The 26,904-nt window shown below is 41.2% G+C and overlaps 1 protein-coding gene across 1 annotated transcript; it reads right to left on the bottom strand.

Annotated features, from left to right (window-relative positions):
* Window positions 1–3,822: 3,822 nt before the first annotated feature.
* LOC120291634 lies at window positions 3,823–19,440 on the bottom strand. Its single transcript, XM_039309296.1, has 7 exons — window positions 19,234–19,440; window positions 18,992–19,102; window positions 5,308–5,376; window positions 4,863–4,994; window positions 4,434–4,514; window positions 4,233–4,343; window positions 3,823–4,133 (listed from the first exon to the last, which is right to left on the bottom strand). Exons 1-7 carry the CDS (start codon window positions 19,438–19,440, stop codon window positions 4,035–4,037), a joined length of 810 nt encoding a protein of 269 aa, XP_039165230.1. The 3' UTR covers window positions 3,823–4,034.
* Between the last annotated feature and the right edge of the window lie 7,464 nt (window positions 19,441–26,904).

The raw sequence follows: 26,904 nt of genomic DNA, 5'->3' as shown, positions 1-26,904 counted from the left end.
CACAACATAAAAATTGGACTTCACAGCTCAATTCCCACATAACTTTATATTTCAGCTCTATTTCCAAAAACTACCTCGATTGGACAAACGGAGGACGTGAGTACTTATCGAACGTGCGATACGTAGTTGATCTAGCTTGTTGAGATCTACATGGCAAAAACCCTCATTATCTTCCTTCTTCTTTCTTTCTTCTTTCCGCCTCTCTCTATTTTTCTTTTCTTTCTTTCTGAGTGCTCCTTTTTCTTTAAATAGCTAAAGTCCGCTTTCCTTCATTTGTTGACTTTTCAACTTTTTTTTGTTTCCTTTTCCTTCCATTTTTGATAAAAGTATCACTTCTTTGACCTAATCAAAGAGATATGGCCTAATATTACATTCTACCTTTCTTAAAAGAATTTCATCCTCAAAATTTAGACTTACCTTATCATCAAATAGGTGAGGATATTCACGTTTTGTTTCCTCCTCGAGCTCCCAATTGACTTTCTTATATGTTTTTGCCATTGGATTTAACGTAAGGGATAGTGTGTCATCATAACACTTGATCAGGTGGAAGGACATTTGTATCACCCTTGTAGTTTTTGGGGTGTGACACTAATCAATTTTGCTCTTCTCCTGCTTGCAAACCTTTAGAACCCTAATTTCTCCGATTAGTTGCGTTGGAAATGCGGCCCGATCGCACGATGGTCCAATCGATTGAAGCCTCTCTTCCCACCTTGTTCAGGCGATTTCGTAACTTCCATTTTCTTTTGCTTCTTTGCCTGGGGTTTTTGATCATCGCGAATGGAAGGGCAAATCTCAAACGTGAACAAGTGGATCATCCTCTACACGATTTACATCAACTCGAAGAAGATGATTCAGGGTAGGCGGATTGCGAGGCAAAAGCATGCGAGAAGCCCTTTTGTGTCGAGATTAGGGACAACTGCAACTATCTCAAGCTCAATTTTACCGTCGAGGTTGGCTTGATTGTGGCAGTCGTTGTGGATAAAGCTAGTATGAAAGCTTAGATGGGGTGAATATGTGTTTAAATAAAATATTGACAAATAAATGGGGAATAAATAAGTTGTTAGCAAAATCTAAATAAAGATCAAAGTCTATTATGCAAGTCACTAGACTTCTGAGATAACCTATAAAGGTGTAACAAACTTAAGTAAAATGAGTTAAGGGAAAAGAAGATTGCACACAAAATTTATAGTGATTTGGCTTAAATTAAGCCTAATGTTTAATCTCCCACACTGACAGTCTACTAGTTGAATTCCACTAGATAATCAATAAAAGGTTATAGTCAAGTGGTGCCGCTTATACCCATGCACTTCTTCCTAAAGCTGGGTGCTGCTTAGACCCTAGTGGATACGACTCATTATCTTACACCAATGCACACAATTATAACATTGTCAATACCTCTCAAAAGATTACACAATTTATACTCACGAAAGACAAGTGTATATGATCAAAGTCCACTCAAACTTTGAAATTCTAGATTCTCCGCTTCGTCTCTTCTTTGCTTCTCGGTCATTGTCACCTTAGATACTCCTCAACTTCTAAACTAGCCATTAGGCAGTATCTAGAGAATTTTATTCCAATATACCCGTTGGACAAAATAGTATCAAGAAAATTTAGTAGCCATTGAATAACAAAAGTAGAATCCCAATTGATTCTAATTGCCCATACAAATAGAATTTTAGTTTTCATAAATAGAGTTTCTCCATTTAGAAAGTTCTTGTTTTCATGATTCAATTGTCAATCAATTAGATTGAGACAATCAAATCTATCTTAATGTAGAATCCAAACCAGATCATTGGCCGTTATATGTTTTGGGTTTGTGTCACGTTCTGTAAGTTGTTTTGTTCTAAATTTGCTTCATTCTGAACCTGCTACGTTCAGAACTTACTTCATTCTAAACTTGTCACATTATGTACTTGTGTCATTCTAAATCTATCACGTTCTTTATCCGTCATGTTCTGGATCTATTCCATCTAAAGTAAATTTTACAATCTGGACATAAGTCTTGAATATTTTCATTGAAAGTCCATGTCTTCTGATTCTTTTAAGTATAATCCTTGACAATGTCCTTTACACATTTTATCATGTGCATAGCAGCTTGTACATCTTTCATCTAGTTATTCAACTATTAAATACACTAGTAGCATTTGATTTATTTTATCATCTTCAAAATATCATAAGAGATTTTCCTAACAGCGGCTTATTTGATTGGTTTCTTGTTCCCTCGGAAACATTTTTGGTGTGATTTTGAGACGTCAGGATGGATTGTTGCAGAATGATAAGACGCATCCACGAGATTTCATGCAGAGAGGGAGAGTGAGGGTTTGCCTCAAGAGGGAGGATGGGACCCCGTGCAATCCAGCCATACCTTCCGGTAAGTTTGGTTAGCTTCTGCATTGGACCTGGACATAAGCTCGTCCGGAATTGGGGTTCGAACTTTTATTATTTTTCCGAAGATCGGAATGATGAAGTTAATTTAGCTGGAGCTATGAATTAAAATCATTTTAAGAAGTGGTGAAGCATTTCTGATCACTCAACTTGTCGTCTAATTTAACTTCGACAGCTAAAATTTAATTTGTTGGGCTATGATGAAGTGATTTAACTTCTCGTTTTTGTTACTGTAGCTTACTTCCCTCTATGATGGGAATCGAAGAATGATGGTCGAGCATTGACATGTGACGGCTGTTATTCCTGTTTGCTGGTTTCAGATTGTTGTTCCTACTTGGTTGACTGTCCTCGAAATAGAAGGCTTCGAGAACTGTAACCATGAGTTTTTCTTGCTGGGCTACAACTCCATCGAGAAATCATTTGACAAGGGTGAACTAGGTGTAAGAGATCTTGAAGCTTTTAATCGAGCCTTGTTGGGAAAATGATTTTCGACATCAATTGTAGCAAGAATATTATTCCTATTCGGCGGTGAACATTTAATGTTTGAGTTACAGGTTTTTATAGTTTATAGAGGCATATAAGCGATGTTGGGATGAACTCTGTGTTGTGGTTGGTGATGGATTGGAACCCAAATCAAATTCTGGCTGGGTGTTCGATAACTTTTTGTGGCATGGAAATCCTAAGGTCACAAGACACGGGCGCCCAAGGTTATGAGACCTTTGGTGGCGGTCACTTGGGTCATCAACCCTTGCCAGCCCCTTGCCCGTTAAATATGGCCTTGCCGGCCGCTTTCATACAAAGAAGATGAATTGTAACAAAGAGGGGCAAAATCGAAACTAAAAAAATCGTGAGGTAATTTTGGAAGGTTAATCCTAGTTTTAGTATTCCAAAAATGCTACTTCAAAAGGCTGGGTGTGAGTAACATCAGATTTTCAACATTCCCAAAGCCAACATTTGGCCAAAAACTACTTCAAAATGGTTACCAAAATCCTCAACATTTCCCCAAGGAGCCTTGCAAGCTAACATTCCCTTGGGAAAACTAAACCAAATGCACCATAAATTTGGAACTTCCAACTTATTAATTAAGTGGCAAAAATAATTAGGTTCACTTGTTTTAAAAAAAAAAAAAATCCCTTTTCACTCTTTGTATGTATTTTAGTAATAATTAAGCTCACCCTCGCCAGTGGCCAATGGGGTGAGTTTTGCTAGAGGCCAAGCCCAGTGACTGGCTAGAGGAAGGAAGGAAGAAAAAAAAAGAAAAATATAATAAAAAATTTGAAAATTTATATATTAAAATATTATTAAAAATTATCAACGTCAACGCTGATAACACCTCTCAATTGGTGAAACTTATAACTCAATTAGCACAACTAAAATGTTTATGACTGAATTATCAAAAATGCAATAGATTTAGAACTCTTTAGACAAATTCGCGACTTATTTTAGGAAGTTCATAATTTTCAGATAGGATACAATAGCTATGGATATAGAGCTGTCTTACAGTAGAAGCTATGGCGGAAGACTCTTCATCTTGGAACGACTCTGAAGTCTCCTGCTCCTATGGGCCTTATGCATTATAACGATACAGTGGCGGGACATAAAAGACTATAACCTCAAAGGCTCAAGCATTGCTGTCTGATACTTGGGCATTACAGTTCCGAATCGCGGGTCTCTGAAATTTCCTCTGAGTCTCCTGTAAAATATTTTGTTATTCCTCTAAAGAAGCTTTTGATATGCCTCCGAACACCCTGGAAAAAAAGATGTTCAGCATAATGACTGTACATTGTATTTCTTGCGAGGGAAAAGGAAGAAGGAAGGGGGGGCTGCTCTTTCGAGGATTCGCGTACCAATTTCGAGTGCCAGTGTGTACCCTCGTCTTTGTCTTCCTCGCCGGAGTTTTTAGCGTTCGGTGATTCATCTGTTGAGTACATGTTCGTGCAGGGCGCTCCGGGCGTGCTCTGCAAGGAAACGTAACCGGTGTGTGAAGTCTGGATACAGCAAAAGCATCGGGCATCGCAAATGACCTCAGGGCGGTGGGGAATGATTACCTCAGTCGATGATTTCGCGTTCCTCTCCACATCAGCCTCCTCTGATGGTTTCGGCATGAAAGCTTCTCCGGGAGTCCTATCCTGTCGCATGGCATTGGGGATAAATGCACAAGATCCTATTCGAGGATTGGTTTGCAGATGTGCACTCTAGTGCCATACGTATGTGAAATGTCCTCGTGATCTTATGGCACGCAACGATGTCAAGATGACATTTGAAAAGCAGTAATGGTTCGTGTAAACAGCAAGAGTAAAGATGAGAAACGGGGAATAGAATGTATCAGCCAACAAGAACCGATCCCTCCATATTGTTTTGAGTTGCATCTATCTTCATAAGCCTAACCACCGAAAGTTTGTGCATTTTCCGGGAAAGTTTATTCGAATATCGCTAATACCATGAAACTGAGTTCCACCTGCACGATGGATATGTACCTTAGGAATTGGAGGGGGGTCAAAAATGCATGCGTCGGTGACGTTTCCACAGAGAAAATCGACCATTCCATCAATTCGGGGGTTGGATTTGATTAGATACTCGAGATATATATCATCTGACTCGTTCAGGACCTGCACTTTCCAGTTGAAGGAACAGTCTTAATGTGGATCTAGCGTCTACTGCAAATCAGAAGTGAAAACACAAAGAATGCTTCGATAGCATGGATTTCCACTGAGAGTAATCCAATTAATGAAAAGAACAGAGAAAGTTCATCCAGCCATTCTTCCGTTGATATAAAGGCAACGGGCAGAGAAAAAACTTACGTTCAAGATCGCATAGGGAAAATAGGTTGATTGAGTTTGATTGACAAGATGCCACGGACGCTTAAAATTTACATGAAACGATGACTTGAGTAAGGAGTCGGTAAGAGCACCAAAGTCTCACCATTTCACAAGCTTTTTGCAGAGTCTTGCACTCGGAATTGCAATATCCTTCACCATCTTGTTCTTCAAGCTGAAATAGGAATGACAGAGCTGAAAATGTTGTAGTTATGTAGAAACCTCTCCATCCGTATGTATTGGCATTCAAAAAGAGTAGCGCATCGACATTGTTCTCGCTTTATTTGTCTGTCGAACGCTTGTGATGAAGCTCACGACTAAAACGAACCGACAAGAACATGTAAAAGCATAAAGAAAATGAAATGTGTGGGCTGGTATGTTGGAAGATATGAAGATATGTTTCTGTAATTTCTTGTAATAGGAAATCAAATATACTTTAGGATAGAAGAAGATAGGCAAATATAGAATTTCCTTTATTACTTTCCTTCATTGTAATTAAATACAATGTTACATGTACAGAATCATTCAATGAAAAAAAGAAGATAATTGCTTCTTCGCCTATCATCTGTTCTTCGAATACCTTCTTCTTCTTCCTTTTCGACATGGTATCAGAGCTTCTCTGGTTCTGAACTGATTTGCTTCCGCTTCCGATTGCCTCATACACCAACCTTGAATTTTCAGAAAAAGCGTTGCCAAAGGAATCAAAGTCCTTGATTGCCTGAAGGAACTGCATCTGCAAAGAAGAGATAACAGAGGAATCAAAATTATTTTTTCAACATGTCTATACCACCGAACAAACTTCTACTCCCGTTGATGAATCTTCATCAGATGTTTCGACGCGAGCCTTGGGAGACCAAGATCCAGCTGCTATAGTCCCTGCAACAGAAAGGCAACAACAAATTCAGGGCCAACCTTCGCACGTGCCGTGGCAACAACAGGCTCAGGCAATTACAGGGCAACCATTCGCAGGTCACCCTTACCAATGGATGCCTTATCCATGGTATCCTGGGCCTATCCCCAACGCATCATTGCCTGGCTACCACGGCAGCGCGCGGGCTGAAGCAGGTCTACCAACCGGCGACGGGGCAAACCCTAGCATCAACCCGGAGCAGACGGGCGGATCACCTATGCCAGGACAGGGATTTCGAATGCGGGATACGGATTTGGCCTCGGGGTTCAGGTCGAACGAATCCCTACCCGACTCCCGCGCCGGGTTTCTTTCCGTTTCAATTTCTCAATAATAGTGGCCGGCCGGAACCAGGCGATCCATTATACACAACAAACGGCGACGGCCCAGAATTGAAGATTATAAGTCAACAATTGACAGGTGCAGATAATTATTCAAGTTGGTCGCGCGAGTTCCGGCGGGCACTCATAACAAAAGACAAGGAGGTTTTCATCGACGGATCGTTCCCGATTCCGTCCGACGAGAGAATGGCACGAATGGAGCGATGCGGTCAAGCTGGTAAGAACCTGGATTGGGAACTGCATCGCACCCGAGATCGCGTCCGGGCTTCCCCCGACGGAGGATCCGAAAAAAATGTGGGAAAACATTAGGGAGATGTATGGAAAACTCGATCAAGTGAAAATTTTTTACCTAACACAGCAAATTTCAGATCTGAAACAGGGGAACATGAGCATCGCAACAGTATACAACAAGTTATCGAGCCTCTGGAATGAGTTAGAGGCGGCCGAGGAAAAATTCGATTGGCCCGATAACATTCAACAACAATACAAGCAGATGCGAGAAAGGGAGAAAGCAACAAGATTTCTCCTCATCCTCAACGAAACTTACATGTCTTTCCGATCTCATATACTCACCATGGAGCCTCTACCAAGTCTCGGCCGGATTTATCAACTCGCCATACAGGAGGAGAGCCAACAGAGATCGGCGGACCATGGCAAAGGAGGAGATGGAATTGCACTGGCCGCGAAGACCCATTTTCGTGCGACACAGAGAGGTTCGGGGAGGAGAGAGGCGGAACTAGGGTTCGTTCTTGAGGGCGAAAACCCTAGGGGCCTTATAAAGAGAGGCGCGGACGGTGGAGATCAATTCCACTACCAATCCGACGGTTTGCGCTCATTCCGGGGGCGACGGGGATCGGACGGTCCGCGTGGGATCATCTCCGCTTCATCCGACGGCTCACGTCCTGCTCCATCGGACGGCTCCCGTAGCACTTACCTAATCGGATCGGACGGCTACCGATCTACTGGCATGAATGGGCTGGATGGCATGCGCGGCCCACTTCTTGGAGGATCCGACGGTCCATATGGGCCTATTTCGGCCCAAACTTTTAGGCCCAACCCAAATTCAAAAAATAATGGGCCGAAAGGAAGAGGTAAGATGTACCTTGATTATTGTAAGCGCCCGCACCATACAATTGAGAATTGCTGGAAATTACATGGAAAGCCAGGAGAAAAAGAAAAGGGGAAATTTTCCTCAGTTTTTCAGGTAACAGGCCAGCACATGGGAAAATCAATTACCCATGAACAATATCACGAGCTGATGGAAACTTTGAAGAAATTGGATCCCTCGGATAGTGGAGGCAGCTTCACGGTACATCTTATTGTTTAATGAATTCGATTCCAAAGAATGCATGGATTATCGATTCAGTGCTAGTGATCACATAGTCTGTGATAGAATTTACTTTCAGATATTACAAAATTATCTTTTCCTATATCAGTACAACTTCCAAATGGTCATACCACCAAAGTCACAATGACTGGGACTGTAAAGCTTAGCTCTTTTGTTACTATTAAAAACGTGCTTTACGTACCCGATTTCCATTTCAATCTGATCTCAGTTGCTCGAGCCTGTGAAGAAAATTCATGCAATATTCTTTTCCATTCTGATAAATGTTTCTTTCGGGCCCGTTCGACGGCACACCGATGGGCTTGGGTAGAGTCAGCCATGGCTTATATTTTTGGTTGGATTTTCCACACTTTTTTGAGTCATCTCTGTTCAATTCAATAAATATCTATGTAATGCTACTGCCAATGGCATTAATTTCCTTAATCATAAACGTTTGGGTCATAGTGCATTATTTCCATATCCCAAATGTCCTATCTGTCCCATGGCAAAGCAAACACGTGCATCTTTTCAGAATAGCAATTCTCGAGCAGCGGATATTTTCTCTCTTATTCACGCTGATGTTTGGGGGCCTTATCATACTTCAAATCATGATGGCTCTAGGTTTTTTCTCACCATTGTGGATGACTATTCTCGTGCTACATGGATTTTCCTTATGCAATCAAAAAACCAAGTCTTTTCTCATTTAAAGACATTCCTTTCCTTATCCAAAACTCAATTCCAAAAACCAATCCGTAGAATACGTACTGATAATGGAAAAGAATTTTTTAATGCTGAATGTAATTCCTTATTCACTATGCATGGGATATTGCATGAGAGCTCTTGTGTTTACACACCTCAACAGAATGGAGTTGTTGAGAGAAAACATCGCCATCTTTTAGAAGTGGCACGTGCAATTAAATTTCAAGGATCTATTCCTGAAAAATTTTGGGGAGATTGTGTAATTACTGCAGCATACCTGATCAATCGTATGCCATCACGCATCTTAAAGGGAAAGACACCTTTTGAATTATTATATGGGAGAAAGCCGGATTTATCTCATCTCAGAGTTTTTGGATGTCTGTGCTATGTCACTACGGTGGGCCATAGAGATAAAATGGCGCCACGAGCTACTCAATGCATTTTCATGGGTTATCCTACTTTGCAAAAGGGATATAGGCTTTATGCACCATCAACAGGAAATTTCTTTATCAGCAGGGATGTTGTTTTTCATGAAGATGTTTTTCCCTTTTCATTAACATCTTTATCGGAAGAAGACAACACAAATCGCCAATTCCTATCAGAGGAAGATTCCTCCACTGGCGGAACATTTATTATCCCTCCTGCTCCAAGAGAAGTTGATGTCTTGCCTACAACACCTCTTGTAAATCCTGCTGACAATTTCATTGAGCAGCCATATATAGAAGAATCATTACATGAAGAACCAGCACAGTTAGAGGATACTTCAGAAACAACCACTACTGAGGCAGTATCCACCACACCAGAGGAGCCACAGAGGCGTTCTCATCGAATCACTCGTCCACCAACTTGGACAAAGGATTATATCTGCGGTTCTTCACATTTATCAGGTACTCGATACCCCATCTCTTCTTATGTCTCCTTTGATAGATTGTCGGCAGACCATCTATGTTGCATAAGTCGCATTTCCGAAAGTCAAGAACCTTCTAGTTATAATGAAGCCAAAGATGATCCTCGTTGGCAAAAGGCCATGGAATCTGAATTACATGCATTGATTGACAATCACACTTGGGATGTTGTCTCTATTCCTCGCTCATCGCAAACCTATTGGATGCAAATGGGTATATAAAATAAAATATAGAGCAGATGGTTCTGTGGAAAGATACAAAGCACGATTAGTGGCAAAGGCTTCACCCAACGAGAAGGTTTTGATTATCATGAAACCTTTTCGCCTGTAGCAAAGGATGTGACGGTTCGTACTTTTTTGTCTATTGCTGCTCTTCGTGATTGGCCATTACACCAAATGGATGTCCATAATGCTTTCTTACATGGTGATCTGGATGAAGAAATATATATGGAGCTTCCACCCGGATTACGGAGACAGGGGGAGTCGAAGGTATGTCGTCTCCGTAAATCTCTTTATGGTTTGAAACAAGCCTCCCGACAGTGGTATGCTAAATTCACAAGTGCACTCTTGGCTGCTGGGTTCAAGCAATCCAAGTATGACTATGCCTTATTCACCTGGACAAAAGGTAACTCATCCATTTACTTGATGATCTATGTTGATGATATCCTGATTATGGGGAATGATTATTCTGCTGTTAGAAAACTTAAAGAGTATCTGCATTCGACCTTTCATATCAAGGACTTAGGGTCGCCTAAGTATTTTCTTGGGATTGAAATAGCTCGCTCAGATCAAGGCATCTCATTAAGTCAGCGGAAATTTGTGATGGAGATTATATCGAAAGGTTTATCGGGTTGTAGACCATCGATCATTCCTATTGAGCAAAATGCTAAACTGACCTCTGTCGACTATGACACCGGCATATCCTCTTCTTCTGATGATCCTCTGTTGCAAGATCCCTCAGGATATCAGAGACTAGTAGGGAAATTGATATATCTCACAATGACTAGGCCGGATATTTGTTATGCAGTACAGACTCTTAGTCAGTTTATGCACAGTCCGAAACAATCTCACATGAATGCAGCCCTGAAGATTGTGAGATACTTGAAGACTTGTCCAGGTTTGGGAATACTTCTTTCCCGAAAGTGTAACATGGAAATGACAGCTTATTGCGATGCAGATTATGCCACATGCCCAATGAGTAGAAGGTCTATTACTGGTTTCTGCATCAAGTTTGGAGAATCGTTACTCTCATGGAAGACAAAGAAACAGTCTACTGTATCTTTATCATCGGCTGAAGCTGAATATCGATCTATGGCCAAGACTGTATGTGAAATAGTCTGGTTAAGGGGTCTACTTCTGGATCTCGGAGCTCCTGTTAAAGGACCAACTTTACTCTTTTGTGATAATGATTCAGCACTCAAGCTTGCAGCAAATCCTGTACTACATGAGAGGACAAAACATATAGAAGTTGATTGTCATTTTACTCGGGAAAAGATTCAAGAAGGAATTGTCGAGACAAGAGGAATAAGGACTTCGAACAGCCTTGATGTATTTACTAAACCTCTTTGTCAAAGACAACATGCATATCTTCTACACAAGCTAGGAGTCTTAGACATATACGGACCGCCGACTTGAGGGGGAGTGTTGGAAGATATGAAGATATGTTTTACGTAATTTCTTGTAATAGGAAATCAAATATACTTTAGGATAGAAGAAGATAGGCAAATATAGAATTTCCTTTATTACTTTCCTTCATTGTAATTAAATACAATGTTACATGTACAGAATCATTCAATGAAAAAAAGAAGATAATTGCTTCTTCGCCTATCATCTGTTCTTCGAATACCTTCTTCTTCTTCCTTTTCGACATGGTATTTCTTTCCCTCCCTCCCTCCCTCTCTCTCTCTCTCTCTCTCTCTCTCTATATATATATATATATATATGCAGATGAGGGAATGACTTCAAGTTCTAACATGCAACATTCACCACCTAATGCCATGTTCCGGTTACAGTTAATCCCCCTTTGCTCATATGCATGTGCCGACGACCAGCTCATAGCTCGAGCAATTGGGCTTGCTCTTTTTCGCACTTTTCGTTTAAGGTGCCGACAAGCCCCATGAAACAATCGAGCCTATTTTGCAGCAGCCTTAGTTCTCACTTCAAGGAAATTTCTCGGTGATGGATTTATGAGATGGGCTGAGTTGGCCCGTCCGCCCAAGTTGGGCCCAAAGCCCGGCCCACGGGAATAGGGCCCGTGGATGGGGGAAGGTATAAAAGGGAGGAGAGAGAGAGAGAGCGCACCCTTTGGCACAATCAACGTACGCTTCTCTCCGCGCGTTTTCTCTCCCGAAGAACAATAAGCATACGGCTTCCACTTTCTTCCCTTCAAGGCTTCATCGACCAGGATTCTCTTCCTCCATTGACGACGGTGTTTAATCGTGTGGCTAACAAGGTACGCTCGACTCCGTGGTGTGCTTTACGATCGGTGATACGTGTTTTCCCGGGCTTCGTCTTCCGCATTGATTTAGGGATTTGATTTAGTGTCGTATCCGGTATTTCGGGATCGGTCATTCCCTACATTGGTATCGAGCCTAGTTCACGTTTTCCCGATCAATTTGATGTTTTTTGATTGATTTATCGCAAAAGGAACTTCGGCCGTACGGATCGGGGCGAGCAATCCCGACACCCGAGACTTCTTAGGCCATTTTCATGAGTTTTCGAATGTCAAAAACAAATTCCGAAAGCACTGGGAGAAAGGCGACGTCGAGACGAGTTTGGAGATGTCTCGAGCACGGCCGGGCGACGCCGCACGCGCCCACACGCGCGGCCGGAAGGCGCTGCGCGTGGGCGCGACACGCCCGGAAGCGCTCGTCGCCGGGCGCGTGCGGCACACGGGCCGGCGGCGGGACTCGGCGCGTGCGCGCGCCGGGCGGGCGAGCCGCCGCAGCCCGGTCCCACGGACCGACGCGTGCGGCGTCGGCATGACGTCACCCAACGGTCGGTAACGCCGGGATGATCGCCCGATGGCGTCGGTTGGCGGGCGGCGACCCGACCCGCGAACCGACCCGACCCGACCCGACGATGGCACGCGCGTGGCACGTGCGCCGTGGCGTCTGCGTGGCGTCGGCCGCGCCGCAAGACGCGCGCACGTGCGGCAGTCCGCCCGAGCGGTCCGACCGGTCCGTCGGTCGGCGGTCCGACGACCGACGAGCGTTGACCAGCGATGACCGTTGACCGTTGACTTGACCGTTGACCGACTGTCGACCGTGACTTGACCGTTGACCGTTGACTTTGACCGTTGACCACCCAAAAAAAAAAAAAAAAAAGAATTTGTTTCTTTTTTTCAATTATGTCTGTGTGGGTTGTAGGTCATCCATTTTAATTCTGCATTTGTTGCATGAATCATGGAAATTTATGTATTTTTCCATTTTGTTTATTATGGATTATAAGTGATCCATTTTAGTTACGCATTTGTTGCGAAAACTATGATGCGTAATGCACGGATACTGCAATCCCGAACGGATGAAGGAAGAGCTAGACTAAAAAGGCTGATGAAAGAGTTAGCTGATTTTCGGTGGCTTGATGGTGATTTAGTATCACATATGGTCAAGGTCAATCGGATGATACGAAATCATCAATAATAGTTATCTTATGCCGGATTTTGAGAAGGTGCCGGCTTTGTTGAACACTCTTCTACCTGAATGGCAAGCAGTGTTAGATCGGCTATGGGAGGTCAACGTGGTCCCAGTTTATAGGAGGCTGGTGGAAGCTTTTGTAAGAGAGTACTATAGGATTGAGTTGGCCAAAACTTCAACCCTTAGATTGTGCGCTACGTGGCGCGAGTGAATACGCCTTGGTGGCGACATGAGAGCTCTCCAAAGTTTTTCCATGGTTGGCAAATGTACCTTGATTTTCTCGGATGTTTTGGGCGATAGATTAGAAGGGACATTTCCTAATTATTTCTTAGATTAATTGTGAGATTTTTTTTTATATATAGATGTAAATATCTCTTTCCATGTTGATATTTTTCTTTGTATATATTGCTTAGTGTAATGTATAGTTGTATTATGTGAAAGCTCTGTTATTCTATTGGATGTTAGATAATATTTGCTTTCTCTTTGCTGATTCTTTGTGGGTAGTTAGCTGAGAGTAGTTATAGAAGTTTTTGTAACTTCATATAATTGATTTTGCATATGACAATCATATTAATGATAGTTTTAAGTTAGGATTTTTGGAGGATGATTGGAAACGTAGTGACCTTTTGATTCTGAAGCCTTACTTAAAATTAATCATTAATATGATGGGTCTATGTAAATAGGGATGCATAAATGATAGGCATTAATTATTCGTGCATGTATGTCTCGTGTGTTGGTCGATGGTTTCGGCAACTAGAACTAAGAACGTAATTGCTGATATGAACGGCGACTATTGTGAAATATTGAATATGAAGATTCAATGTGCTGGAAAAGCAAGAAGCACTAGAAGCTCTTGACCATATTATGGAAGATCTTGAGGATCTTTGTGCGCCACCTTGAGCTGGTAGAGGACCGCTTAACGGCATGTGAGCTTAGAATAGATATTTGCAATGCTGGTTCTAGCTCATAAAGGGTTTTTTGAGCTCTAAGCGCAAGCGTATTGATTCGTTCAATATGTGGGAATGCAAAGGATCAAGTCCTTATTGCAAGAAATCAAGAGTTAACCAACACAAGAGAGGAAAACGTCCTCAAGTTAAGAAAATGTCAAGGGTGAAATGTTACAAGCAGACAAGAAGGTCACTATACTTGCGATCGTGAGCCAAAGAAGGCATACACCTCTTGTACATTTGAGAACTTTGCTTATGTGTCAAGTTCTGAATTATTGGCTGAATCCAATCCTTTGTGGACTGTAGATTCAGGAGCAACAGACGATGTAGCGAAGGATAAAGGATCCTTCGTGGAATTCCGACGAATACCAACTGGAACTGAGTGGATCTATGTGGAAAACAACTCCAGCTGAAGTTAAAAGGATTGGCACACATTGCCCGAACATGTGTGGTGGACGCAACTTGTTCCTACATGATGTTCTAAATGCTCGGAGATTCGTCGAAATTTAATTGTCTGTTTTGATGTTGGTTAAGCTTGGTTTTGGTATGAACTTCCATAATAAATGTGTAGATTTGTGTTTAGATACAAACTGCTATGGTTGTGGTCACTTTCTAGATGGTTTTATTGTACTAAATGTTGACTGTGATGATGTCAATATGTTATCCCCTTGTTTCACGTCTTCTATCTTATATGATAATGATGTGAATATGATGGCATGCTAGACTTGGTCATATGGGCCAACAACATATGAAAAGACTAGCCAAAAATGGCTTGTTGGGCAATATTGAAAAAGTTGATTTGTCCATATGTGAGCATTGCCTAGTAGGGAAATTGACAAGGAGACCATTTGGAAAAGGTAAAAGAGCTGAATTTCCTCGGCATTTAATCCATTTGGACGTACGTGGTTCAATGAATGTGAAAGGAAGGCAATGGGCTGTTTATTTCATCACTCTTAATAGATGATTATACTCGATTCGGAGGTGTCTATTTGATTTCTCATAAATCTGAAGCATAAGTTGTTTTCAAAGGTTTATGAACTTGGTAGAAAATCAATTAGACAAGAAAATAAAAGTATTGAGATCCGATCGAGGTCGATAATATTTATCGATGAGTTCAGAAAATTATGTGGTGAAAAGGAATAGAAATACGATTGTCTATTCCATATACTCCTCAACAAAATTGTGTTGCGGAAAAGAAACGAAACCTTCTTTGGAATGGTTAGGTCCATGATGGCGTATGCTAACTTACATATCACTTTTATGGAGTGATGCGTTGTTAATTGCTGCCTAAATACTTAACCGGGTGCCTTCAAATCAGTTAGTTCCACTCCATATGAGTTATGGATAGGTAGAAACCGGACTTAAGTTTACTTAAGCCATGGGGTTATGCTGCCTATACTCATATGTCCTCTCACAAGTTTGGGAAATTGAGTCCCAGATAAAAGTAGAGTATTTTAATGAGATACTCCGAACACTCGAAAGGGTATGTGTTCATAGATGAGCAGGAAAGTGGGAGAATAACTGAATTTGAATCACGGGATGTCACATTCTTAGTGGATGAATTTTCCTAAGAAGGGCGAAATAGGAGAAGATCACTCCCTATTTGAAACCTTGGATCTAGATAATGATATTGGTTGAGTTCATCCAAGTGGGAGTAATATGAGAAGTGATGAATTGAATTCAACTCATTCTCAATTACAACCACATGATGAGATGATATCGTCATTATTTAATCCGAGTGGGAGCATAATGGGGAATGATGTGCTAAGTGTACAATCTCCCATACGGCGAACAAGTCGCCAAAGTATTCCCCGTCGACGTTTTGACATTGAAGGGGAAACTTTTATGATTGCTCCGCAAGATGAGGATGAGCCAAGAAATATTTATGAGGCTCTAAATTGCCCTAGTAAGGAGAAATGGATTTATGCAATGAAAGAGGAAAATGGAGTCAATGAAATCAAACCAAGTCTCGGAACCGGTTGATCTCGCAAAAGGACGCAGAGCTATTGGGAACAAATGGGTTCTCAAAATAAAGCGAAAGGCTGATGGCTCGATTGAAAGGCATAAGGCTCGCCTTGTGGCGAAAAGGTATAATCAATAGGAAGGAATTGATTATGAAGATATTTTTTCTCCTATAGTAAGATTTGCCTTGATTCGCATAGTTCTGGCAATAGTGTTTAGTATGGATCTTGAGTTACATCAAATGGATGTAAAGACTGCTTTCCTCAATGGAAAATTAGAGGATGAAATATATATGGAACAACTTTGTTGGTTTCATAGTGAAAGGCCAAGAAGAAAAGGTATGTCGACTTTGGGGGTCGATATATGGCCTTAAGCAGTCGTCAAGACAATGATATGTACATTTTCATAATGCCATAATGGCATATGACTTTACAATGATAGATGAGGATCATTGTGTATATATCAAAAGATCCAAGGATCAATTTGTGATCATATCATTATATGTTGATGATATACTAATTGCCGGAAGCAATATGGAGCTAGTCAATACTGTGAAGAATTCGTTGTCTTCCCACTTTGAATTGAATGATATGAGATTGTAAACTCATTGACGCTCCTATTGCAAAAGTGAAGGATTGAGCCATAGACTGTGTCCAAGGACTCCACAAGAGAAGGAACAAATGAAACATGTTCCTTATGCTAGTGTCTTTGTTAGAAGCTTGTTATGCGCTATGATGCGTACAAGACTGACATATGTTTTGCAGTTGGAATGGTGAGTAGATACTAATCCAATCCAGGTCAAGCACGTTGGAAAGCCGTTAAGTGAATACCGAGGTATCTAAAGTGGACTGCTGATTATATGTTGAGTTATTATGGAAAGGATCTGCGACTCTAAGGCTATTCGATGTTGATTGGGAGGAGATTTAAATGAAAGGAAATCTACCTCTAGGTTTGTTCTCTTACCGAATAATGGCACCATGTTTGGAGCAGTAAGAAACAAAGTACATAGCCTTGTCCACGATGGAATTGAGTTCGTGGCATTATCGGCAACAGTATAAGAAGATGTTTGGCTTAAGAGATTATTGGATCATTTAGGTGTTATTGGAAGTGCTGCAGATTTGTTATTAGTTAACTATGATAATCAAGCAGCAAAAGTGTACACTAAAGATCCAAATATCATGGCAAGACCAAACATATAGATACCAAGTATAATTTTGTCATGGATATGATTGCACGAAAAGATGTGAACTTATAGTACATACTACGCATAGAATGGTAGCGAGATCCTATGACAAAGCCATAACCTAGAGATGTGTTTGTGGCCATGTGAAATCTCTAGGATTGCGTAGAGGATGATGTACTGAATATTGTAATTTTTCCCTAAGTGTTCACATATGATGAATTTATGTTTTTCATCATTAATGTCTATGAATCTTTGTATGATCTTTATGCATCTTAATGCTCAGTACATTACTTTAAGTTAGGAAGTATGTCGGACAGATATAAGATTAGCCCACTCACACGGGTAATCGCCTCTATTTACTATGTGATAAATAGAGATGAGACTGTTTTAAGCTTATTATCTAGGTGATAATCGAGCTCTAGCTTAAAACACGTATGTCGCCTTAACTAGGTGTTAAGATGAGGACATAATACTTACTATGTCCGAAGTAAAATACCCACATATTTTACTTTATCTGTCTATGATGTCGGATGTGAGTTACGATGAATTTAGTGAATGAGTAGATACGTGAACTCAAGTTAGACATTGAGTATGTCTGAACTATCATCTGTACGGTATTGAAAGGTGTAGACATACGCTCCATGGGAAAGGAGTTAATACCGTAATACGTATTTCATACTACGTATGCATGAGACGACCAATAAGAGTGGCAAAAGTTTGATCTCAACTTTTATGTCGTGTGAGACTTTTGAGGAAGAGAGTTCCTCAAATTTCTTAGTCCCCTCATGACTCTTACTTATTCTCAAGATTTCTATTTAGTGTTTGCTATCTTAGGATGTTGCCAATGGTCATGAGTTTGATTCGATCTAATGGGACATTTCTAGAAAAGCAAGCTGAACTGAAAATTGAGAGTTTGAAGGAAAGAGGAAGACCGATTTTGGAGAATCACATTGTAGTTTTGTATTCACCGGTTAACCAATTATGACTGTCTTTGTGATAATCATAATTGTGAATACAATATATATATATATCATTATTTAAAAGAGATCAAAGAGATATAAATGTGATCGATCGATCTAGGTACTACATACTAAATCTACTCGGAGTGTGATGCCCATTATGAGCTGCTATATATTCCTAACGGATGTATGGCAACGAGCTCTCAAAGTATCTTTGGTCGCACGGATTATTCACCGGTATGAATGTTGAAGAGAGGAAAAGAGGATTATGTTCGGTCCACCATGTTAAGAGAAAGTCTATGATGGATTTTTCTCTGATGAGGCTGAGTAGAGCCTGTTCGCCCATGTTGGTTTTGTACCACCATGTGCGAGTGGGAGATGATGGATTTATGAGATGGGCCTGAGTTGGCCCGTCCGCCCAAGTTGGGCCCAAAAGCCCGGCCCACGGGAATAGGGCCCGTGGATGGGGGAAGGTATAAAAGGAGAGGAGAGAGAGAGAGACGCACCCTTTGGCACAATCAACGTACGCTTCTCTCCCGCGCGTTTTCTCTCCCGAAGAACAGTAAGCATACGGCTTCCACTTTCTTCCCTTCAAGGCTTCATCGACCGGATTCTCTTCCTCCATTGACGACGGTGTTTAATCTGCTAACAAGGTACGCTCGACTCCGTGGTGTGCTACGATCGGTGATACGTGTTTTCCCGGGCTTCGTCTTCCGCATTGATTTAGGGATTCGATTTAGTGTCGTATCCGGTATTTCGGGGATCAGTCATTCCCTACACTCGGCAATGACGATGAATAATCTTGTTGATCTCCTAAGGTTAGTCCTAGTGCTAGTCCAGTGCCCTCATGTATATGGTGATATCTGGAAACTGAAACGTGCATATAGGGCAGAGTGAAGAACACCAAGCATCAGCACTAACGGCTCTACCTTTAACTTATTCCCTTGCTCAACAATATCAATCTTGCGAATCCAGACAGCTTCCTTCTTTTCCGAATTACAAAGGTTCTTGGCGATCTCAGTTATCTGCTGCTCTGTGATCTACCAATCACCAACCAAAAAGAAAAAGAAAACCCAAAAAATCAATCTGAAGCCAATCCGAACAAAAATCAAACCCGCCTCTGCATTCCGCGAAGCAGCGACCCCAGCACCAGAAGAAACAAAGTCCGTACCTCTTGGGGAGAGATCTCAGCTCGCTTGCTCTGCACCTGGCAATACAGCTGAGACGCAAGCTTCTCGCAGACTTGACACTTTATGTACTGGACGTCTTCATCCTGGGCCACCGGAGCCGGTATGGAGGAGCATTCCGAGGTGGGCATCGAAGTCGACACAAGGATCAGGCATAGTACCAAGGCAGGTGCAGCGTGGTTCTTCGCCATCTCTCTCTCTCTCTCTCTCTCTCTCTGTGAAGAACAAAGAAGCAGCAGCTGTGAAACTTTCCCGATTGAATGAAGCTCCAGTAGAGAATTAAAAAGAAAAAAAAAGCTGGACGGTGCTTTCACGTGTTTATTTCTCGAGAAATTATTTCTCAGATAATCAATACGATTGCTCCAAATATCCGCCATTTTATATTGACCCCACTGCATGTGTTTCACGACGCTATTGACGTGGGACTTCTGCATTTATTATTGCCTTCACCGCCGCTCCTACACTAGATAATGACTTGTAATTAGCTACCTGCCGGACCACTATTGAATCTGCGTCGCAGAAATAATCAAAAGATAATGGGAAAAATCTTATCTCAGAGATACCCAACTCTACAGTTTCTTCACCGACTCCATTGACTCCTGACCCTTTCACATTTGCATGCTACAGTTCTCCCGGGTTTTACCATCGAACAAGCGTTTCGTCGTCCACGTTCGACAGTTCTCTGGAAAACAGCAACTTGCTGATCCCATTTCATGTTGTTCTTAAAGATTACACGGTTGGTTTCAGTGGGATGAAAACGAATTATTTCATGGGCGACGTTCAATTTATGTATGTGGGAAACGTAGCTGAAGTCTTCCATCAGTAGACCAGCCATCGATGTCAAGATTAGAAAGCCTCGGCAGGAGTTGCTCTCCCCTAATCTAACCTCGAGATGTCGGGTCATGGTACTTCTTGAAACGAAGTTTCGCGGGAGAAAAAAAGTCATGTTGCATTACCAATTCAAAACCACTGGGCTTCCTTCTGTTCTACACACCTGAAGTTCGGAACAACAGTCCATTAGCTATATGCATCTGAATGTCCCTATGAGAAAGTTACATCCGAGATGTACTTCGTTCCTCTCAAAAGATTTTGAGGCGGTCCAGGAGGATCACACTTTCTATCAATAGAAATTGGGGCTACTTTGTTCCTATCCAGACTACCTCTTACACTATGAAGAAAATATTAGATAGGAGTAGGGGTGTGCAAAATACCCGGGAACTGCCCAGACCGTCCGGAACCGGCGGTTCTTGAGGGAACCGTTCCAATTTTTCAGAACCGGTGGGTACCGGTCCGGTTCCCGGTTCCATGGCGGATCCGCCCACCGGACGGACCGGAACCTTTTTAATATTAAAAAAAATTACTAAAAGAAACCTAGATTAGATCTCATTTCCTCACTCCCTTCGTCTTCGGTTATCTTTCTCTTTGTCTCTTCCTCGATTCCTCCTAATCCTATCACCATTTCGATTCCTCCCCAAGTGTTGACACCGCCGCCGCTGCTCCTCCACCGCTGTTGTTCGCCCCCTCACGTCGGCCGCCACCTGCCACAACCGCGGAAAATTGTTTCGCAACTGTTCTATGTTGAAAACGCGACCATAGACCTCCTCCCCTCCTTCCCAATTCATAGACCAGACCATTCATGTTGAAAACCAAAATTGTTTCGCATCAAGATCGGTTCCATGGATCCACCCGTGAACCGAACCGGACCGGCAGTCCAGTTCCCGAGTGGATCCCAGTTCCAATTTTTTGGAACCGATCATTAGCGGGCAGTTCCCGATTCTAGGTCGAGAACCACCCTCCCGGACCATGCACACCCCTAGATAGGAGTATGATGTCAATGTGTGATGATACTAGCCAGGCAACGAGGGTTGCCTGGGCCCCACCGCTAGCCAAGAGCCTCGGTTTGTGTCACCTCTAGCTAGGCCCCACTTCTCCCTCTCTCTCTCTCTTTTGGTTAATTTTAATTTCAACAAAAAGAGACTTTCTCTCGTATATATGCTCTCCCCTCCGATTCTCTCCCATTCACTCTCCCCAACTTCCCACTACTCTTTCTCCGACATATGATAGAGCCCGTCGTCCAACAAATCACGTCATCGCTGCCTCCTTCACATATGTATCCGCTCTATTAAATTAATATCTCGAGTTTAAGCCCTTATGGATTAGATTCATTAGAAGGTTTTGATTTGTTCAAAATCTGTTATTCTCAGCTGAATAAGATTTGTTCAGATTTGTTATTCTTGGGCGTTAGCTCTTCGAAATAGTCCAAGAGTGCATTGGCGTACAGGACCCCAAGATTGACCGGCAAAAGTTTCGCACTAAAGAACAAATGATGGGCAGTTACGCACACTTTCTTTTATTATTTATCTTTTGGGGGCAAATGCGACTTCGTACGAGAAAAGGAGAAAAGGTTTCTTTTCTGGGTACATAGTAGAGATTGCAAAATGAGTCACTTGGTTTTTTGAAGAAGTTAGTTAAATGGTTTAACAACTAAAGACTTAATAAAGGTGGGTCTTAAGTGGGTCTTAAATGGGTTAGATTTAAAACCCATTTTCACCCAAAACCTCACAATCTCTCTCTTTCTCTCTCTTTAACTTTACAAAAATATTTTTTACAAAAACCGAAATTATAATTATTTTTTTTTTCTTTTCTTTCCTTTCCTTTTTTTTTTTTTTTTTTCTTTTCTTTTTCTTTCTTCAAGCGAGCTCGAGCTCGCCAAATCTAACAAGGTGGAGGCCTCCGCTCGGCAAGACTCAAACTTGCCGGCGTCAGAGGCGAGGCTTGAGCCTCGCCCGAGATCCGGCGGGCGAGCTCGAGCTCACCCAACACCGAGCCTCGAGCTCGCCGGATCAGGCAAGGGGCGAGCTCGAGCTCGCCAAACGCCAACAAGCCTCGAGCTCACCGGATCTAGTGAGGCTCGGGTTCGCCGACATCGGCGGCCGAGTGAGCTCGAGACTACTGTGGCCGGCCACGGCCATCATCATGGCCGACACCAGCCAAAAGAAGAAGAAGAACAAAAAAGAAAATTAAAAATTATATTTAAAAAATAAAAAATTAAATTAAATTTTAATTTAAAAAATAAAAATAATTAAAATTCGATTTTTAAAAATAATTATTTTAAAAATTATAAAAATTTTCCATTAAATTTGTGTTGTATAAAACTATTTTAGCAATATCATTGTATATATATAAAAAGAAATAAAACTTTCTTAAGTTTAGTTAAATTGGTCGAGTATTGGTCAAAAATGAGTTAAATGGGTCGATTTGGGTTGGACCATTTATGACCCGACCCAAACCCGACCCGACCCACTCGTTTAACGGGTCTAGTACATAGGGGTTGGATTTATTGAAGTAGTGGGCCCAGGGACAAAGTTGTTGACTCTCGACGCACATAATAAAGCCAAACGTGGGTCATCTTGAAAACCTAGAGAACGCAAGAAGAGCCACATGAAGAAGAAGCCGCCATACACAAGAAATGACCAACGCACTAAGTTCTATCTTCGGCATACATAGAGAGCTTGAACCGGTGATTTTGTGCCGTAAGTTTATATCTTTAGTTGTAAATATTTTGGATTTGGACTTAAGTCTAAGGGCAGGAAATATTCAAGTGTGTGAGCAATTGTAATTCTGATTCTCTAATCATAGTAAATTATTCTTGTTGGCTCTCCCTGTAAATGTAAATACCGATATTCAAATCGAACCACATAAATCTCTTATGCCCTTATTATTCCTCGTATATTTCTGTCTTATTTTTCGCATTGATTTATTTATAAGACCATGTCGTTTCCGTATATTATATTAGAACATATGTCGTTATAAATGAAATTAATCAATGGACTTGACCATTAATGTTTGAATTGTGAGGATGGTTTAAATGATTTTTTTAATTAGTATAAAAATTTCTTGAGAAGAAATAATTCATGTATAATTTGATATGTATATTAAAGAGTTTTTTTTTTTTTTTGTTAGTCATACTCTTTTCTACTCTAACACTCACTCTCGGACTTTTAACATGCCTCATTGCGGGCGTGGGAGTCGGCAGAACCTCTTGAAACGAAATCGTCCCCACCCCAACCTCCTGAGAATGTGGGGATTCGAACCCCACCTCTCATTTCCATGTTGGAAGGATGGCCACTAGAGCAAACCCCAATGATTGTATATTGAAGAGTTGAATTATGAGTTTTTGGTTGTGCTATATATATATAAATGCATGGTGACTATCCGATCCGCTTACAAGATATGCATTACTCACTAAACTGTGATTGCTCACCCCTCTCTTTCCAAATCTTTTCAGGATCCTTGGTTAGTGACCGATAGAGTGAGAGTATCATCATGAAAACTTTTGGAAGCTAGACTTTTGAGTGATTGAAGGTTGCTTTTTCGGGTGAAAGGATGGTGCAGAGAAAATCGACCATTCCATCCCTCGGGGGGTTGGTTTCATTTAGATACTCAAGATAAATATGACCAAAATCTTACCACCCCATGTGGTGGCGGCGTTGGTTCGGGCTTTGTCCTCCTCACGATGGGGACAAATTCGAATCCCAGCATTGTCATTTGTGGACTTACCCGTGGCGTCAGGGTGGTGGTTTTATTGGCGTCACCCGGGGTTTACTCGTTGGCTGCCAGGTGTACGGAGTTCCCTAAGTCACCAAAAAAAAAAAAAATATATATATATATATATATATATATGACCAGAATCTTCCATGACCTGCACTTTCCAGTTTGTTAAAAAGTGATCCATTTTTGGAAAGCTCTAAACTGCACCAAATTACACATGCTTAAGATTCTCATATGTTGGAGAAATTTCTAGTACTATGTGCGCAACAAGTGTACGTGTGAAGGAAGAAAAGCTAGCTGGAAGTTGGCTGAATAAAGTCAACAAAAGTGGCACGGAGCTGTAGAGAATAGAAAAATGAAGAATAATGGAGAAGCAACCAGAAGATCCAGAAGAAGCCGCAACAAGCAGGAGACAAAGAAGCAAGCTTATAATTTTATATTAATTTTGCACTCAAAGTCAGTAGAGGAAGGCAGTGACTCACGCCTATAAATAGGATTTGTGGATGTCTGTTCTATGTAGCAGAAAAACTAGAAATACTCCTTCTTTTGTAATACCAAATATCATAATAAAAGTCCTGTTTTTTACCCATACTCCCTAGCCGTTGTAGTCCACTTATATCCACCCATATTTCACACATACACACTTGCACACACACACGCTTCCGCAAAAATCCAACAGTGGTATTTGGTTGGTATTGGACGTTTGTCCTACCTACCCATTCTTAAAACTAGCCTTTCCAAATACCCAATAATTAAACCATGGCCAACTCTACCTCGTCCTCATTTCCCATTCCCATTTTTTATGGGAACAACTATGACATTGAGAAACATGTTCGGAGTAGCGCAAAAATGGATCAAGGAGAAGTGTTAAAAAGTGATCCATTTTTGGAAAGCTCTAGACTACACCAGACTACAAGCTTGCTTCTTTGTCTCCTGCTTGTTGCGGCTTCTTCCGGATCTTCTGGTTGCTTCTCCATTATTCTTCATTTTTCTATTCTCTGCTGCTCCCTGCCACTTTTGTTGACTTTATTCAGCCAACTTCCAGCTAGCTTTTCTTTCTTCACATGTACACTTGCTGCCCACATAGTACTAGAAATTTCTCCAACATATGAGAATCTTAAGCATGTGTAGTCCGGTGTAGTCTAGAGCTTTCCAAAAATTGATCATTTTTTAACACTCCTCCTTGATCCATTTTTGTGATATTCCGAGTACGCTTCTCAATGTCTCGAATTTTGCTGTTGGTAGTGCTTTAGTGAATATGTCCACAATTTGTTCTTCAGTTTTACAATACTTCAGCTCAATTTCTCCTTTGTTTTGCACTTCACGAATGAAGTGATATTTTATGTCAATATGTTTGGTTCTTCCATGGAATACTGGATTATTTGATATAACAATCGCTGACTTATTTTCGCAAAGTAATGGAATTGATTCCATTTGTGCTTCTCCAATGTCTTCTAGAAAGTTTTTTTTTTTAGTTATCGGTCGGATTTATACTTATCTGAAGAATGGATCTAAGAATGATGATCTGCCCTATGATTGTTCCATATATGATACTCTCAAATGATACGTCATCATAAGATGATTGTAGAAGAAAGGCGGTAGTTTATAGAAAAAAAAAAAAAAGAATGAAGAATGAAAAAGGAATGAGAAATTCAAATTAAAAAGAAAAGTAATGGGGTTGGATCAGGAATCCAATCTTGGATTCGGTATAGATAAAAGATATTCCTATGTTATACTATTCAATTCTCAACGATGAGTTGATTTGATAGCTCAGAAATTATTATTCTTGATATTGAATAATGATCACATGACAACTGTTATTCCTGTTTACTGGTGTCGGCTTGTTGTTCCCACTTAGTTGACTGTCCTTGAAACAGTAGGCTTCGGGAACTGTAACCATGAGTTTTTCTTGCTGGGCTACAACTCTATCTAGAAATTTTTTGACGAGGATGAACTAGGTGTAAGAGATCTTGAAGCTTTTAATCGAGCCTCGTTGGGAAAATGATTTTGGACAACAATTGTAGCAAGAAGATTATTCCTATTCGGCGGTGAACATTTAATGTCTGAGTTACAGGTTTTTGTAGTTTATAGAGGCATATAAACGATGTTGGGATGAACTCTGTGTTGTGTTCGGTGATGGACTGGAACCCAAATCAAATTCTGGCTGGGTGTTAGATAATTTTTTTGTGGAATAGAAACCCCTTGACATGGGTTTTCAGAATCTTTACCCTATTTCTCACTGAAAAGGCTCATCAATTTCAAGTTACTGCAAAAAATTCGAGGCTGAATGTCATTCTATGGCTATTTATTCTTGACAGAACATTTGCTTTCCATTAAAGCAAATTGGAAAGGTTAAAGCTCCATCTAGACATTGGCGGTCCCGGACCACCATGTCTCGGAAGAACTAAGAAGCAGTAGCTGCGAGACTTTCCTGATTTAATGAAGCTCCAGCAGAGAATATGAGAATAGCTTTATGAGAAAATATTGGGTGGTCCGGGACCGCCACGTCAGCGTGGTCCCGGACCACTCATATGGCGCCACATATGAGGGGGGGACAAAGAGAGAAAGAGGAGAGAGAGCGTCAGAGAAGTGGGCCCGGTTTTCGTCCTTTGTCTGCACTCCCCATACACGTGGCGCCGTGTGAGTAGTCCGGGACCACGCTGACGTGGTGGTCCCGGACCACCCAATATTTTCTCTAGCTGTATGATGGTGCTGCTTGTTAGAAATTTAACCAAATTCATCGGTTCGATACCCATATTGAAAAAGAGTCATAATTGCAGTGTTATATTTAATGAGTCTATTTCTCATTATCTATAATGAGTCTATTCCTATATTTCTAGGTGTAGTGATTGTTTTTAGAGATGAGGTGAGATATGGTGATTTTTTTATTAGTTTCTAGATCTTATCCAGAATATTAGCTTTTCTACTGGGAAGAGTAAAGGTCATATAACAAGTCTATAAATAGGGAGTCTTGTAATTGTTTTTTTTCATGTCAAGGTTAAATAAATCTGCAGACCTATCTATCTTCTCCTTCTCTTTATTGTGTGAATTGTGAACGTTTTACCTTCAAATTACTTCCATCACTGCTTTCATACGGATATTTC

The sequence above is a fragment of the Eucalyptus grandis genome, chromosome 3, assembly GCF_016545825.1.
Source record: "Eucalyptus grandis isolate ANBG69807.140 chromosome 3, ASM1654582v1, whole genome shotgun sequence".
Lineage (NCBI taxonomy): Eukaryota > Viridiplantae > Streptophyta > Magnoliopsida > Myrtales > Myrtaceae > Eucalyptus > Eucalyptus grandis.
Note: the sequence above shows the minus strand (reverse complement) of the source record. Positions and strands in the feature narration are given on the sequence as shown.